Raw genomic sequence first — 17,265 nt, forward strand, 5'->3', positions numbered from 1 at the left:
AAGTTAGGTTGTTTACAAATCATCTGTTAAGTCATTTATACAGCTGATCACAGCCAAAGTGGTCGACACATAACAAAATAAACCAAATCAAATTTAAATCAAACAAAAGTTTGGAAGCAAAAAGAACCGAATGAAGAGGAAAACTACCACTGGAGCCAGAACATTTTGTTTAATTTCACATTAAAATGTAAGTGTCATCTGAAAACTTTAAAATAAGTCACTGATGGAAACTGTTCATGGCATTAAAGCTGTGTGAGAATAAACAGCCGAATATTTTAGCCTAAACCAGAACAGGAGCCTGGCGCTCGTTTTAGTGAAGTTTAGTGCTTCATGAAAAACACCAGAAGGCTCCTTTAAGTGTGTGTACTTTTTAATAAATAACGTGGAAATTCAAGGTGTTTTCCAGAACACAAAACACTTGTGCAACATTCGTGCATTACAAAGAGGTGCATTCGTTTGGGCGAACTCAGGCCGCGGAGGTCAGCAGGCGACAACCTGCTGAAACTGTAAACACAGCAGAGTAAATTTCATTTTCACCTTCAAATCAAAGTTTTTAAAATGCATCACAGAAGTCGAGTTCACATTTTGGTCAAGTGCTTCTTTGTTTTTTTAAGTTAAAAACTGGGACTACTGATCCTGTTTGTCCCACGTTGTTTTTGTTGACACCTGGTTTTCATTCAGCTCGCAGACGGCTTGGCCCAAAATGAATGCCCTGATTGACATCTGAAGTTTTAAGAGTCTAACACGGTAAAATGCAGCCTATAAACACACGGCTCGCTACAGCAGGTGAGCTCAACACCCCTCGAAGCCACGCCCACACACCCCTGACTCGTGTCTGGATGAGGAACATGTCGACCGCCGGCTTCGAACACGATGCCACTGTGGCGCTTTATCTTCATGTTAAAGGAATTGTTGCACATTTTGGAAAATGTATTCGTTCGCTTTCGAGTCAGAGGAGAAGATCAATACCACTCATATCTGTCACGGTGAAACACGATGCTGCAGTTAGCTTAGCATACAGACGGGAAAAGGAGCTCGGAAACGCTCGCTGCTTGTGCGCACTTTGGAACACGCTGACTAATGTGTTGGATAAATTTAACTGTCTTGACTGTTCAGTTTTTCCAATTGCAGCAAAGAGCAGCGCGGAGCTGCTAACGTTAGCTTGACCTGTGACAGCATCGAGGCTTCCACACGGTTGAGGTGCTGGTCATGGAAACAAACTGCTGAGACGAGTTCATGATGTGCTCCTTGGCTTTGTAAGAAACACTCGGCTACAACTGGAAGCACTGAGCGAGTTAGCTGGACATGCTAACGTTAGCGCAGACTGTTTGAACAGATTCCTCACTCTTGGTTTTTGTGTTTTTGGTTTTGAAAGGCTGGAAAGAGAAACAAGTTATTCAAACAACAAGTAAAAACGTTTGCAGAAATTACAACCACAAATGCAGAAATCCAAAGATTGACAGACCTGCAGTTGCTCGGCTACGATTGGGCAATGGCTGCTCGGGGGACAGAGTTGGTGATGGTTGTGGTTTTTATCGGTGTCTGTGCTGACACACTGATGTATGTAGAACAGATCTGGTTTGTTTAATCGGTGACGAGAGGTGCATTGATCTTCTCCTCTAACTTTCTGCAAGTAAGCTAATTCGCTTGTAACTGCTCCTTTAATGCCGCACAACACAAGTTTGGTTGCTTCGGGGGGCCTTGAGGACGGGTCGCATCACAGTAGCATACTGATAGCAAAAGACCACCAAGGACACTCTTAAGACAGAAACACCACAGCTGATTATCTAAGAGATAACACTGATATTTTATAAACCACCGCGAGGAGTTTTTTCTGAATACTTGACCGAGTCCACTGGCACTTGATATGTTAAAAGATTCATGGTCTCAGTTTTGTCTTCCTCCGGGTTTTGTAATGATGTGTCCTTGGTGTCCTTTTTTGAAATGCAAACAATCTAAGGCATAAAACATCATCTAAAAAAAAACAAAAAAAAAGTTATAAAGCTAATACCAGAGACATTCAGTTTGTTCTGTCAAAGTATAAAAACTTAAATAATTGCATAAATAAAGCATGTGATTATGAACGTGTAAATGCAGTGATTATGTAGGAGTCTACATACAGGATATCATGTTGGTTACATCGTAGCGTTGCAGTATTGAGGTAACTTCATAGTAGGGCTGAAGGCGAGAGGCCGGGGGGCACTTGAACTGCACTCAGTCCTGTGAAAAAGCCACATAAACATGCACTGGACAGAAGTGAAGACGTAGACAGAGTGTGTTAGTGTGTACGTCCCCTTTGTTCGCATCATTCAAGTTTTACAAAAGTCGCCCAAATAAATCATCAGTAATACTGGATGCTGTGATGTTTGGCGCCCCGCGTGACAGTCTGTGTACCAGCTTCCTCCGCTCGTCCTTCGTGGGTTCAGGCGGTGCTTGGGGGGGCGGGATGGGTCAAGGCAGCAGATGTTGCAGCACCGAGTCGTCCAGCTCGTTTACAGCGACGATGTGATCCAGATGTTGCAGGTAACGCTCCTCATCTCGCATGAAGTGCGGGATTCTGGTCCGCGAGAACGCCGCCAGCTGCCGCAGCCTTTCCACGTCTTCGTAAGACACCTGCAGAGGTACAGGAGGTTTACCTGTGCAAACAGGACGACGAACACCTGCTTTGTGTTCACTCAGCACTGTGTACACCCTCTGAAGTGCTTTGTTCAGCAGTATATTTTTTTCCTAGGTTGGTGAAGGTGTGCCAGGTAAGCCACACACCGAGGGGGCGGGGCTGCTACTTATTATTATAGTATTAGAATGTAACTACTTGCACTTAAGGATCTCAGTACTTACTTCTTCACTTAACTGAGACAAATATTGAAATACTTCCTTCCTAAAGTGAAACAATTTATTTTCTATGGAGAAAAAAAAAACATTCCTGCATACACTCAGCAACAACTGAGACGCTTCTGATCATTAAAACTTAAAGTGCATTTCCCTCATCTGCATACTTGTACCCGAGTGCAGTGTGCTTTTGGTACTTTCTCTCCTGTTGCATCTCAGGATGCTTTTATCGCTTTAAAAGTTGGTTTAAAGGTACCGAAGGCTCTTTGACACTGACCTTGCCTAAAGAAGTCAACATCTTGAAGTTGATGGTCCTTCGATGTCGAAGGATTCGGAGGATCCCGTCCAGGTAAACCTGATCTTTACTGAAGCAACCTGAGACAGAAGCACACAGCACACAGGAAGAGTTAAAAATAAAAACACGAGTTATTGTTCACCAGCACGGCTGGATATCGCCGTTCATTTCCACGGCGAAGCCGAGGACGTCCCACGCACTTGTTTTGCTCTCTAAAATCCCTCCAAGTTGTCTTTTTACTGCCTTCATGCAGCTGAGAGAACACAGAAGCTGACAGAAATGTTTCCTGTATAAGCTTCGCCCTGGGTTTCACCTGTCAGGCTGCCCTCTGGTGGACGGTGTACCTGCAGGCACTGGGCAGGAAAAAAAATCCTCTGCATGTAAAAAAAAAAAAAAAAAAAATTCTACCTGCCTGCTGTGTTTCCTCTTGGCCCCTTGATTTGTTTATTCACTTTGCTTCTCCTTTTAGCCTCGCTGTTACGCTTTGGTTCCTGCTCCGGTAAAACGATGCAAATTAGCCACATTACGTAACGAGCCCTCTGATTGGTTACTGAGTCTCACCCGGCTGTTTAGGCACCAGGATTTTAAATGAAAATCTGCATTCATAAATTAATTTGTGTGTCCAGCTTATCAAATAGATTTTTTTTAATTCCATAATTTGTGAATTCATTCAATCATAATGTGCTTATTAACTGTCATACTTGTTCTAGTATTCCTTTTAAATTTAGTTCAATAACTTTATTAATATTGTATTTGCGAGCTCCTACTTTAGGATAAGTATGTTCTTTACTGGCTGATGTTTGCTTGATGTTCAGTTCTCGGTCTTTTGGGTGGATACTGAGTGTAAACTAAACTACAAATTATTGTTTTTTTGTTGGTTAAGTTGGCAGCATCCACAGTCCTGCTGTCTGGCTGCAGGTCCCTCCTTCACTCACTAGAGGGCAGCAGCAGCTCTGACAGCAGCATCCCAGACAAAATCTAAGGCCAAGTAGGAAAGAGCACTCACTCATCACTCGTTTTCATCACCACCCCCACCCTTTTTTTGAGGAATGCAGTGTGTGTGTGTGTGTGTGTGTGTGTATGTGTGTGTGTTCACCGGGCTGCGAGGTGTCCGTCTGTCCCCTCTTGGCTCGCAGGCAGTACTCCCAGCGGACGTCCGGGTCCTGGACGAAGCGAGCGATGTGGCTGAAGAGCTGGCTGAAGCTCATGCTGGTGGCGTGGTACACCGTGTAGTAGAGCAGAGCCGCACGCCACAGGTAGGGCTGTTTCCGTAGCAACACGCTGTGCAGGCTGGCCAGGCCCTCCTCCGTGGGATTGGCGGGTTTCAGGCCGAACTGCTTCCTGCCTTCGGAGGTGGCCCACGGCTGCAGGTTGTTGTTCACTCCTCGCAAATAGTGTGTGCCTGAGGGGAGAGCTCCAATTATTTTATTGTACATCTCATTGATTTTCCTTTTATTCGCTTGATTTTCTGCAGATTTTCAGGAAATCTGCAGGAAATGCACATCTGTGCCAGGCGTGATTCGTTTTCACTGATTGTTGAAGTTGGTGACACGTTGTGACAACGAGGACGAGTCATTTATCATCACATCAGCCAGCCAGCCAGCGACCGCACTGAATGAACTCTGCATTCATTCATCTGGTTCCTAAACAAACTTGTCTGTTAAAACAAACCTGTACTTCCCTTTCAGGTCGTCACACGGGTTTGTTATCAGGACTCCGTGCAGACCAAATTTCTGCACATCAAACTGGAACGACCACTGGTTGACGCGTGGCGTTATGCACAGGACAGTGGTGATGTGGAAACAGGGGAGGGAGCTGGTGACTCCCTGCTGGATCACATATCACCACATGTTGCAGGATGAAGACCTTTAACTGAAACTATACAACCTGAAGCCAGAAACACAGACCCAAAATACACAAAAGGCATTTGTACAGGTGAGATGTAACACCTTGACTATCTCCTTATGTGACTCTCTCATGATACAAAGGAGCAGGAACTGAGGAAATGTATATTCTGGGAATGGCGACATCCAAAACTCAAAAGTGAAATCTGGTGAATCTGCTGTCAGCAAAGCTTATTTTATTTGAATACATATGCGTGATATGCAAACACTCAAACACTGTGTGGGCAAAATTACTGCAGCCATTGCCTTTTCACTGATATGCAGTCTGCCTCCATCTTTGAGCCAATATTTACATGGCTGTAATGTGAATTTCCTTGAATAGATTTATGTTTGCCAATGCAAACTATGTAGACAAAAGTATCCAGCACCACTTTTCCCATTCCCATTAGTCTCAGCTGTATTTTGGGCTTAGTTCGTATTAGCAAATATTAGCATGCTAGCACGCTAAACTAAAATGCAGAACATCCAGAATTTCTTAATGAGGGAGAAAGAGTAGATGTACATTATATGGACAAATGTATTCGGACAGGGTCTGTTCCTCAGGGTTTTGACTCGGCCCCTGTGACTTCCAGTGAAGGGAAATCTTAATGCTTCAGCACACCAAGACATTTTGGACAATGCTATGCTTCCAACTTTGTGGCAACAGTTTGTTGAAGGCCCTTTTCTATTCCAGCATGACTGTGCCCCAGTGCACAAAGCAAAGCTCCATAAAGACATGGTTGGATGAGTTTGGTGTGGAAGAACTTGACTGGCCCACACAGAGCCCTGACCTCAACCCCATCCAACACCTTTGGGATGAACTGGAACGGAGATTGTGAGCCAGGCCTTTTGGTCCAACATCAGTGTGTGACCTCACAAATGCTCTACTGCATGAATGGGCACAAATTCCCACAGAAACACTCCAACATGTTGTGGAAAGCCTTCACAGAAGAGTGGAAGCTGTTAGAGCTGCAAAGCTGTCTGTGTGTTTACAATGAGGCGTCATTAAAGTCCCTGTTGGTGTGATGGTCAGCTGTCCCAATACTTTTCTTTCAGACACACAGACCACTCTACCCTCTTAAAGTCTTTGGTCTAAATGGGTCAAATATTAGCACGCTAACATTAGCTTTGTCTGTGTTTGGTTGCAGCAGCTACACGAGTTAGTGAGTTACGCCTGACAGTCAGTGGACTTCCTACATCTCTGATCTATTAAAAGGCTGTTGAAGCCCAACCCCGAGGACGAATTTAACATCTGAAGATTGTCTTCTGATCTGCACTCGGCATGTGGATGAACATTACCAATCTCATGTCTCAGCATCCCCTCCAGCCAGTGCTGTCGAGCTCCAGCCAGGTTGATGGTCAGAGTGGGACGACAGCTCTCCACCACCATCACCGCCTGGGACAGCAGCTCGTCCGACAGACGCACCACCACCTGAACACACGAGCACACACCATCAATGATGTCATCCATCCATCCATCCAGTTTCCTTCTTCCGTGTCCTTCTGGACTACTGGACCCAGTTAATCTTGAGAGCAAACATGTCTCACCTTGGGAGAAAACGTAACATTTCTACACTGCAGGTGTTAACATGGGACTGCTGCTCAGTCAGTTTCATTACAACCACATCCATGTAAATTTCCACACGAAGACCAGGTCATAGAACAAGCCCAAGACACCAAGCATGCAGTGTATAAATGAATGAAATCATTAAAAATAAGATGTGAAAGATAAAAACTGTTTTTCTGCTGTCTAACATTTTATGAGTTTATGTTGTTTGTTTTGAGGGTGGAGGGCATCGTTCAGGAGTTAGCTGAACCAGTTGTTGGACTCGCTCAGCCCTGCTGGTTATGTGTGCTGAGGGTCTTGTGAGGCAACATGACTTTGCACTGAGGGAAGATTAGTGGTGGATTCAGCAGAGACTTTGGGGCAGGGTGGGACAGGTGTAGGGTTTACACATTCAGCCACCCATCAGAGACACAGCCGAGGGGGACATGTCCTGTGTTTGTTCTTCACTGGGTCAACAAAGTAGAGTCTTGTTGTCGTTTGACAGTTTAGTGCTGTTTGAGTTCGAGTTGGGCTTCTTTACTGGTCACATGGACAACAGTTACAGTAAATTACAGTCATTAGCTATGAAATTTTTAGTTCTCATAAACCTTTTTAACTGCCGCCATTTTCACACAAGCGCATGATCAGTACTGAGCATGTGCAGCTCTCAACAGAGATGAGAAGGAGGTGAGATGGCTCACTACTTAGCCACTTCTGTCATCAGTTTCAGAGAAAAACAATTTGTTTAATTCTTTTGCCCATGTGGACAAGTGGTCAACCCTTACTGTTGAGCCCTGCCACACCAGAAATTACAGTAGAGTGAAATAAAATAATTCAGAAGTTTAAATCTAAAGCAGGCTTGTGCCAACTGATGATCATACAGACTGACTAATAGCAGTTGTTTTTGAAGCGATGCTAGTTTAACACCAGCGTTAGCCTGTTAGCTGGCCTGATTAGCTAATGCCTCCGGCTCTTCAAAGCGATGACTGAATGCCCATCTTTTCATCACAGCAAGCTAGCTAGACAGTTACAAGTGAAGCAAGACAGCTGTTGTCATGGAAACAGGTAGTCTCATGCGCATGATACTGACATGACAAGATGAGTGTCAGTTTTCATTTCTAGTTATGATTTATTTACATTATGATGACATATGACATGAGGTCTGAGATGGAGTAGCTCTCTACACTCACCTCGCCCACACAGCCTTCTTTCTGCAGATATTTGCGTACAGCAGCCCAGACTTGACTTTTGGGAAGGATGCTGCCACCCGTCACTTCCTCAAAGTTCTCATAGGAGCCAAACTTCTTCAGGACGCACTCCATGATTCCAACCGCCTGCAGTCAAACAGAAAAGTCATCATCATCGTAATAATCACGTGAGCTCACGTGATGAGGATGTTGGTCATACCGTACCTGTTCGAGGAAGAGGCCTGAGCCCTCCTTGTACTTCTCCAACACGCTTTTCGGCTCAGGCTGCATGTACTCAAACTGAGGCTCGTACTTGTAGTCGGACTGGAAGAAAGTCTGCTTCTCCTGCTCCAAGTTCAGAGGCCTGAGGGCCACAAGCAGACAGGGCCTGGAGGGCGTCGGCAGCGTTGTGCTCCCTACCCCCTTCGCTATGTGTGGCAGGGAGGTGGCAGGTCGCATTTGGCTCCTGCCGGCCCGGAGCCCCAGGGAGTAATTGACCGAGCAGGTGCTCTCGCTGCGGCGCATCCAGCCGCCGGCACCCAGGCTGGGGCTGGTCAGGCTGCGAGCTGGGGGCGAGGGGGCAGCCGAACCGCTGCGCCATGGAGGCTGCACGATCCGCCTGTCTGCCATCTGCTCCTGAGACCCCCGCAGGTGCCGGGGGGTCATGTCCAGGCTGAGGGGACGGTGAAGAGGTGGCCTGGGCGTGGCCCCTCCTTTTGATGATAATGATGATGAGGACCTCCTCTCTAATACCTGGCTGCTGTTTGCTTGGGCTGGAAGTCCATTATGGGACACCTTCCCCTTCTTTGCAGCTTGACTCCTTTTGGTGGGCGTTCTGGGCATCGCAGCAGAGCTGCTGGTGGTTTTAGGCGGATCATCTCGGACCCTTGGCTTTAACAGGTCCCTGCTGTTCCCAACACTTTCACCCTCAACCTGATCCATGAAGACTTCGCCTGAGTCCAACACCATCACCACGGCGGCTAGGCCTCAGGCTCCACCTTCCTCGAGCCCCAACACTGTTGACAGAACAGAAAGATGAATGTATATCTGCTTTATATTGTTGTGATGGTGTCAGTCACTGCTGCTGCTGTAATTAGATTTGAGAAAATGAATGGTGGCAAGTCAGTGTCAGTCAGTGTTTGCTGTGAAGACAGAGCAACAAAGAGAAAACAGACCATCTGTACAGTCCAGGATGTCTGGAGGCTTCACAGGAACAAAGCTCCTATCACAAATGACCTCCCAGTAAGTATTCAAATAACATTTACTTGCAATGAATTAAAAAAATAAACAAAACAAAAAAAACACCACCTTTCAATTTTAAATTTTCTCTACACGGGGGCACCAGACAAAATAAATGACACACAAGAGTTCACTTCACTCTAAATGGGAGAAACAAATCAGTTCACTCTCAGCGTTTCCTGTAAGCAGCCCGTTAACTCAATAAACCAACAACAGCTCAAATTAAACTCACCTAGCAGCGAGTCCCCGGACTTCTGCGGAGGATTTGTAGATTTCAGCCGTCTCATTCGCTCATCACGTCCGCGGCTCCTCGCAGGCGGAGCGGAGGAGCTCTGTGGTTCAGCGGAGAATGATGATAATACGCGGATAGCGGTTCAGTGTGGCGCGGGGCCTGAGGCGCCTGCCTGGGCCGGCCAGGAAGCGGCGGATGTGTTGGAAGTTATGACGCGTTACGCCCGGTACGTCCTGCAAGACGCTCTGCTGCGTCATTACGTAAGACCAGAACGCAGAGCGGCGCGGATGCTGTCAAAGGGACGAATATCCGGTGAAGTGCTGTGGTGTATGCTGTGGATGGTGTACGGAGCGCCATCTTTAAACGAAATATATTCAAGTGTTATCTATAACTTTCGTTGTTTTTTAAACTTTGAATAATAATTGACGAATTACTGTGTCCGCAGTTCCAAAGATACATATTCAAAACTCTTATATTTACTCGTTATATTATATATACAAAATGTCCTCAGTCATATGAAAGATGTTTCTGTTAGGTAGGAATTCCCATGTCTGCTGTAAAAAATAGACGTTAAGAATAGATGTTAGGAAAGACAAAAATTATTACAAATGGTGAGTTAATTTTTAGTAAGTAACCAACTCAATGCATTTCTTTTCTGTGACTCCGTATTAAGTCTGCAACCATCTTGAGTTAAGGTTAATCACAGCACTATTCCTGCTATTACATTAGTTATAATTAATATAGTAACAGGGAATGTCATCATTATCGTTGTTGTATGAACCTGTTTAATAAGGTGATGTTCTCTAACAGATGTAATTTAAACCTTTTGGGTTTTTTTGTTTGTTTGCTTTTGCTTTTTTGTGATCAGTCTTTTCCCTCCCTGACAACACTGTCCACAGGGTCCAATTGGACAGATGATAACCAAAACAGACATAATTAAAACTGGTATTTGTTCATGTATGAGGCTGTTGTCAGAAAGCTGCCAATTCACATCTTATCGATACTCGACCTTGAACCAATCTAACTGGCTCAAATTACCGGCCTACACTCCCGGCCAAGAGCATAGTCTTTTATTTTAGTGCCCCGAATTCTTGGGTTGATACCAAACTTAATACTCCACTAACCTCTGGACAATTTAAAACCATGATCACAAACTTCCCTGCTTCAAAGCACGTGACGTGACATACTTTAAACAATCCGCATACTATGTTCACATCTCCATGGCCAAGTGGTAGATATTGAATAAAATGTAATATTTTGTGCTCTTGAGCTATCAAAACACCAGTGCAAAATCCATGAAAACAAAATATTTGTCTACCAACACCTGAAGACTGTGGAAGCTTTTCAGTTGCGTTTGAATTTGCAATTTTAGCTGGATATGTATTTATTACCAGCTAACAGTACATCGAGTACATCACACAAAGTGAAGCTTTTTGAAAAATCTCGTATTGACAAGTCAAAGTTCTGACATACTGAATTCAAGTTCAAGTTTGTGTTATAGTCTGTGCCTTGCCTGCTGCCAATTAAGTCCTGCTGCCAATCTGCCTGCTCACCTGAGATCCAAGCACTAATCACCTCCAGCAGTACAAATACCCCGGCTCTGCAGTCTACTCTCTGCCAGATTGTTCAGTCTACCTTGTGGGACAAACCTCGGCCTGTTAGTTACTGTTAGCCTTTTTTCCCTTGTGGGACCTTTGGCTAAAGACTTGTGTTTTTCTGCTGCAGATCATTGCCCGTGGGCCTCCTGTGAGTCAGCCGCTTCTGTCTACCTGCCTGCCCACCTGCCCTGCGTTTCCTGAGGGCCCCAAATCACTGAAGACGTCCCTTCTCATCTGTTGTTTAGAGAAAATAAAACCACTTACAACCGAACTGTTTTCCTGGTCTCGCTTCTGAGTCCAGTTCTCTCCACGCACCGTGTAACAGTTTGATGGAATTTATTTTGAACATACAATTTCTTTTTGTGTTTGATCTTTATAAACAAACATTTGTTTACATATTTATTTCCCATATTTCTTTGTCCTCGTCAGGGTCCTGCAGGCTTTTAACTGCAGTGTTTTTTAGTGGAGGTAGGCAGCCCAGTCACCAGAATAAAAAGTTAGCATCGTGTGCTTCTGCAAACCGCGGAGGACACGTTAAAACTGTTTTATTTATTTACATTTATATTTACTTGTATTTATATGACATAAAATTTATATAACAGTTGCATAAATTTTAAAATTGAAACATAATGTTGAAATGTAAAGTTTCCACGCATCACTGGTTTATTCACCTCAACCCATCACTGAGGTGAACAATACTGTACCCATTTAAAGTCATCCTTTATTTGAAGTGAGGGGCCAAATTACACCACGAAAGTACACAAAAATACATGCTCAGTAAGAAAGTGTAGGAAGCTAACATGCTAAAAATCACCATGTAAATCATAGCAGAGCTGAGATGAAACACACCTGATTCGATTCATCCAGTCAAGCCAGACCAGCCAGGTTGAAATGTGTTTGCACATTGTTACTGAGAGAAAAACAACAGGTTTCATAAAATACAAATTTAAGTTTAATTCCTAATAATGACAATAACAACTATAAATAACAACAAAGCAGGAACTGTTTTTTTTTTTTTAACAGATATCTCAGACGTCACTTCCTCCTAATATGCATTCTGTCTCTCTTGCTGGGTAAACTATACATCAGTCATCTCCGGGAAGCCTTGTAGCAGCATTATAAAAGCTACACATTAACAGAAAAGTCATAAAGTCTAGTAAAATGTAACAGGGAGAGGTGCCAGTCCTCTCTTTGGCTTACACACATGCTCTTCTTTTTCAGCACACACACACACACACACCAACAGGTGATAACAGCCGACATTATAAGATGTGTTCCCAAAGCCTCCGGAGATTCGATTCTGGAGAATCGTCCCCAGTGTGATGCAGTTGTTTTCTGCATTCAACTCAGTCTTGAGATGCAGTAGATTGTGAACCCACATCTAAGACAGGAGAGTTAACTTAATATATCTATATGTGACGGTGGGGGAAACCAGGACGCCAGAAGGAAACACTCGCAAACCTGGGGAGCACACAGATGGGCCTCGTTCCAGCTGGAAATAAAACCCGAGACCTGCTAGTTGGAGGATGACAGCGCTAACCACTGCTCCACAGCTTTTCAGCAGCTTTGAGGCAGAAAAAACACTCGCAAATCAAGAGGTGGTACAAACAAAGGAGTGGCTTTCCTGCAGGTAGAAAAACTGACAAATGCCTCAGGGATTTTACAGCTTCGTGGACTTGGAAACGAATGTCACAGCCTATTACAGGTTGGATCCAGGGCTAGCATTTGGAAAAATTCTCTAAATGTTCTTTACTGTTCCAGTTTGTTATAACAGGCCGGTAAGACTCACATTTCACAACAGCAAATGGAAACAGAAACAGAAATGGAATGGAAGTTTGGAAGTTTGAGTGGAGGATTACCTTTAACTTTACCTGTACATGTCTTCAAGGATGACGAGCCACATCTACAGACGCTAGAGTCTCAACATGCCGAAAAGTGACTTTGCTGAAGGAGGACAACGGTATGTAAGCTTTTTATTCTTTTTCTTTGTCATGGAGGTTCTCTTTTTAACAAAGCACGTAACTGTAGAATTTATTTTTAAAAAATTGAGATAAAGGCAGGAACATGAGAGAATTACACATATTTTATGTGGAACGGTTCTTTACTGAGAAGCCTGTGTTTACAGGTTTTGAGCATTCATAACAGAGATATTTTTTTTATCTCCCAGGCAGAGAGTGGTGGTTGGTGAGGAACTGGCAGATAGCAGAAGAGCGTGTAGCTGGTCACGGCGTCGCTGTCTCTTCATCATTCTGGTGTTTGGAGCGGTTTTGTTTGTTTCCAACGTAGACATAAAGGAAATGGTGCCTGGCTACAATCAAAAATGGCGATATAATGCAACAAAATGGTGGCCACCCTTTAGAGAACAGGAACAAAATGCTTTCTCTCCCAACGTAACTGATTCCAGCATCAGCACAGTTGAGACCAGCACGTCTGCCTTCCCTCATACTGAGACCATTATGTCAACAAACCTCAAAGACACAACTCAAACATCACATCAGACGACAGATGCCTCACTTCTGGTACAACAGACAACTGCACCTCCGTCACCGGTTCCTTATAAATCTCCAGGACCGTACTTAGTGGAATACCCCTATGACTACCACTTCATTATCAATGAGCCACAGAAATGTGAACAGCAGAAGCCTTTCCTGGTTCTGATGGTCCCTGTGGCGCCTCACAACAGGAAACATCGTGACATTGTCCGCAGCACCTGGGGAGGTGAAAGCCCAGTACTGGACAAAGTGGTGATGTTGTTCTTCCTCCTGGGGCTTCACACTGGAGAGGGAGCGGAGCAGCTCCAAGACCAGCTGCTGCAGGAGAGCAAAGAACATCAAGACCTGATCCAGAGCGACTTCCTGGACTGCTACAAGAACCTGACCATCAAGACCATGGTGATGCTGGAGTGGCTGGACTTCCACTGCTCCAGCGCCTCGTATGCCATGAAGATCGATTCAGACACGTTTCTAAATGTTCCCAATCTCATCAACATGTTGTTAAATGCTCCAAAGACAAACTACATGACCGGATTTGTGGAGACAGGAGCTGTAGTGCACAGAGATCCAAGTTCTAAGTGGTACGTACCTGTGGAGCTTTACCCTCACCCACAGTATCCACGTTACGCTTTGGGTCTGGGTTACGTTTTGTCTCTCGATCTCCCTAAAAAGCTGGTGGAGGCGTCCAGACACGTTAAACCTCTTTACATTGAAGATGTTTATTTAGGGTTGTGTATTCAGCACTTGGGCATCCCCCCCACTGACCCCCCAAAGTGGGGTTACTTTAATGTCTTTCCTGTGGGGTACAGTCGCTGTGCTTACTCCAGACTTATAGCCACAACCACACATGAAAACTCTGATCGTTTGAGTAACTGGAAAGACTTTAAGAAGCCAGGCTCATACTGCTGATCAGCTAAAGAAAAATCTGACAGCTAAGAAGGATTGATAGAAGGATACATTTTCTCAGCTCTTGTTACCAAATTATTCTATGTTTTATGTGGTTTACATCCAATGTTATTAACCTTATTAAGCCTCTCAAATTTAAAAGTGATGGTCATATTAAAGGTGAAAACGTAAATAATAAATATTTTATATTTAAAATATTTTTTCATGGTATTATCTGCATGGTAGCTTTTCTCTGTTTAGTATTTTTGTATTCTTCTTCTATTCCCATTTGATGCATCAAGTAACAGATGTGATCATTTGGGTCACATCCTGTAGAAACCGATGAGTGATTTCTGACGTGCCTTCAGCTACAGCTAGGTGACTGGTTAATTTTTAACAGTGGAGGAGGAGCCACATAATCAACCAGTGTACATACCTGTGCACACGTCTTCAAGGACACCCTAATCATCACCACAAGGTGATTTGTTAATGTTTAACAGGAGGCATGGCACCCTGCCCCCGAACCCACATCACTTCACACTGGAAGACAAACAGCTAGGCTACCTGAGGACACCTGGAGTTTGTTCATTCATGCAGCGTTTGTGGGGTCAGGTACTGGTGGTCTCTGATCCGGTTCATCCCAGGGGTGTTGCACAGGCTTGAGGTCAGGGGGTCTGTGTGTTCATGGAACCATGTTTTTTTGGACCTTACTTTGTGCGCTGGGGTGGAGGAGGGCCTTCCCCAGGCTGATGCTGCAGGGTCGGAGGCATAGCATTGTCCAAAATTATTGTGCCAGGGTTGCGAGTATATACATGAGTATATACATACAAATTGTTATATACATGAATATATACATACAAAGAGTATCTACATGAGGTATAGACAGATAATGACAGATAAGGTGCAGAATGGCAATGGATAAGGTGCGGATACAATCTAGTTAATAAAAGTATTAATTGTAGTGCAGGATAAATTGTTATTGTCCTATGTGAAGAAAGGGGATGAGTTGAAGAGTTTGATAGCAACAGGGAGGAAGGACTTCCTGTGACATTCTGTGGAGCACCTTGGTGGTCTCAGTCTACGACTGAAGGTGCTGCGGTAGGATTCCAGTGTGGCCTGCAGGGGGTGTAACTTGTTGTTGAGGACGTTGAGCAGTTTCCTCAGCATCCTCTGCTCAGACACCTCTGCCAGAGACTGCAGCTCCACTCCCAGGACAGAGCCAGCTCTCCTGTGAGCTTATCGAGCCTGTTGGCATCAGCTGCCTTCAGTGGACTCTGCCCTTTCTTGTAGAGGGCATTGGTGTTGACTGCCCTGTCCAGTTTATTGTCCATGTGGACCCCTAGATACTTGTAGCAGTCCATAATGTCCACCTCAGTACCCCTGATGTTGATAGGGTTGTGGGGAGTACTCAACTTCCTGAAGTCCACCAGCAGCTCTTTAGTTTTCCCTATGTTGAGCTGCAGGTGGTTCTGGCCACACCACTCCACGAAGCTGTCCACCACACCTGGGTATTCAGCTTCCTGGTCAGCGGTGATGCAGCCCACAATGGCAGAGTCATCCGAAAACTTCTGCAGATGGCAGGATTGTGAGCTGTACCTGAAATCTAAAGCATTTTGGTTAGGGTCAGTTAAAGACATTTTCATTCCACGAAACTGTCACAGAATGTCATCTATAGGATGCGCTTTGGTTAAATTGGCAACTCATAAAGCTTGGCATAACTGCCAACTGCTGCCCCACCTTGTTTGCTGTACAAACCCAAACCAAAACTAATGCTGAAGTGTTAAACACTAATATCTACGGTGGCCAAAACACATGCAAATAGCCAATAAACAAGCAAACCAAGAAAACATCTTGGTCGATTTGACGATATGTTTAGGAAAAATGTCACAAATACAGATGACACAACACTGCAGATACATGAAAAGGATAGTGCTGAACACAGACCGGACTGTGAAGACCGTTTTTCTGCAGTTTTGCGTTATTGAAGTGGGTTGGAGCATGCAGCAGTCACTTTCCATTGTAAGAGACACAAACCCAATAACTTCATGAGTGACAAACCATAGCAATAAGCTGGCTGTTGTAGCTCTGGGTTAAATGTGGACATTTACACATTACACATTTACTAACATTACTGTTGAAAAGCCTTAATGAAAGCTTCAGGGCTGTCAAGTGAGTGTTCAGCCACATTCTGTCACACCCAGTTTTGTTTAACCCTCTTGTCACGCAGAGACACCAAATGGACACTTTGTACACTGCAAGTGAAAAATGTGTCAAAACCGACTGGGTGAAAACCTCCTGGGGTTTTGTTTAGTTATTCATGCGTGCGTCGTAAAATGACAAAGAAATGGTAGAGAAAAAGTATCTGACTGTGTTAATGCTGTTTAGAACTTTGCAGGCAAGACTTAAGATGTTAAAAACATAATATAAAAGTCCTGAAGTTGTGCTGGTGCTGGCTGGGGGGGTACACACACATCTGCTGACGTCCAGAAACGTCCTGAACACAGTGTAAATGAGAGAATACAGGCAGAGAGCAGGGTCCCTGCAGATACAGACACCAGCACCAGTGGCTCATACTGGTTCCATCCATCCATCCATCCATTTTCTATACCGCTTATCCGTCAGGGTCGCGGGGGAGCTGGAGCCTATCCCAGCTGACTACAGGCGAGAGGCGGGGTTCACCCTGGACTGGTCGCCAGTCAATCACAGGGCCAACACACAAAGACAGACAACCACACACACTCACACCTAGGGGCAATTTAGAGCAGCCAGTTAACCTAATGTGCATGTTTTTGGTGTTGTGGGAGGAAGTCGGAGAACCCGGAGAAAACCCACGCAGCCACAGGGAGAACATGCAAACTCCACATAGAAGGGCCCAGACCGGAACTCGAACCTGGAACCCTCTTGCTATGAGGCGACAGTGCTAACCACTGCACCACCGTGCCTCCCGTCATCCTGGTTCCATTCAGTGGTATTTCATTGACCCAATCGTATTTGCATTCAGAGGCATAACATGTAGACTGATGTCTAGTATTGGCTTATCTGTGTTAACTTAACTTGTTAACCACTCCACATATCTGCG

General features: G+C 44.7%; 2 protein-coding genes across 4 annotated transcripts in view; one reads left to right on the plus strand and one right to left on the minus strand.

Moving 5' to 3' along the window:
• Nucleotides 1-154: 154 nt before the first annotated feature.
• On the minus strand, nt 155-9,514 carry LOC124063138 (uncharacterized protein KIAA0895-like). Its single transcript, XM_046396488.1, has 7 exons — nt 9,212-9,514; nt 7,966-8,756; nt 7,744-7,887; nt 6,307-6,439; nt 4,221-4,526; nt 3,107-3,204; nt 155-2,613 (listed from the first exon to the last, which is right to left on the minus strand). The coding sequence occupies exons 2-7, from the start codon at nt 8,707-8,709 to the stop codon at nt 2,452-2,454; spliced, it is 1,587 nt and encodes a 528-aa protein (XP_046252444.1). The 5' UTR covers nt 8,710-8,756; nt 9,212-9,514; the 3' UTR covers nt 155-2,451.
• Nucleotides 9,515-11,998: 2,484 nt separating this feature from the next.
• LOC124063151 (beta-1,3-galactosyltransferase 2-like) overlaps nt 11,999-17,265 on the plus strand; it is a 30,771-nt gene continuing 25,504 nt past the window's right edge. Inside the window, exons 1-3 of one of the 3 annotated variants that reach the window (XM_046396527.1) lie at nt 11,999-12,587; nt 12,698-12,769; nt 12,977-13,328. In XM_046396527.1, the coding sequence (XP_046252483.1) occupies nt 12,735-12,769; nt 12,977-13,328 (387 nt within the window). In that variant the 5' untranslated portion in view covers nt 11,999-12,587; nt 12,698-12,734. Of the gene's footprint in view, nt 12,770-12,976; nt 13,329-17,265 lie in introns of all 3 variants that reach the window. The other 2 variants (XM_046396521.1, XM_046396546.1) reach the window with 2 other exon arrangements.

The sequence above is a fragment of the Scatophagus argus genome, chromosome 1 (genome assembly GCF_020382885.2).
Source record: "Scatophagus argus isolate fScaArg1 chromosome 1, fScaArg1.pri, whole genome shotgun sequence".
Taxonomy (NCBI): domain Eukaryota; kingdom Metazoa; phylum Chordata; class Actinopteri; family Scatophagidae; genus Scatophagus; species Scatophagus argus.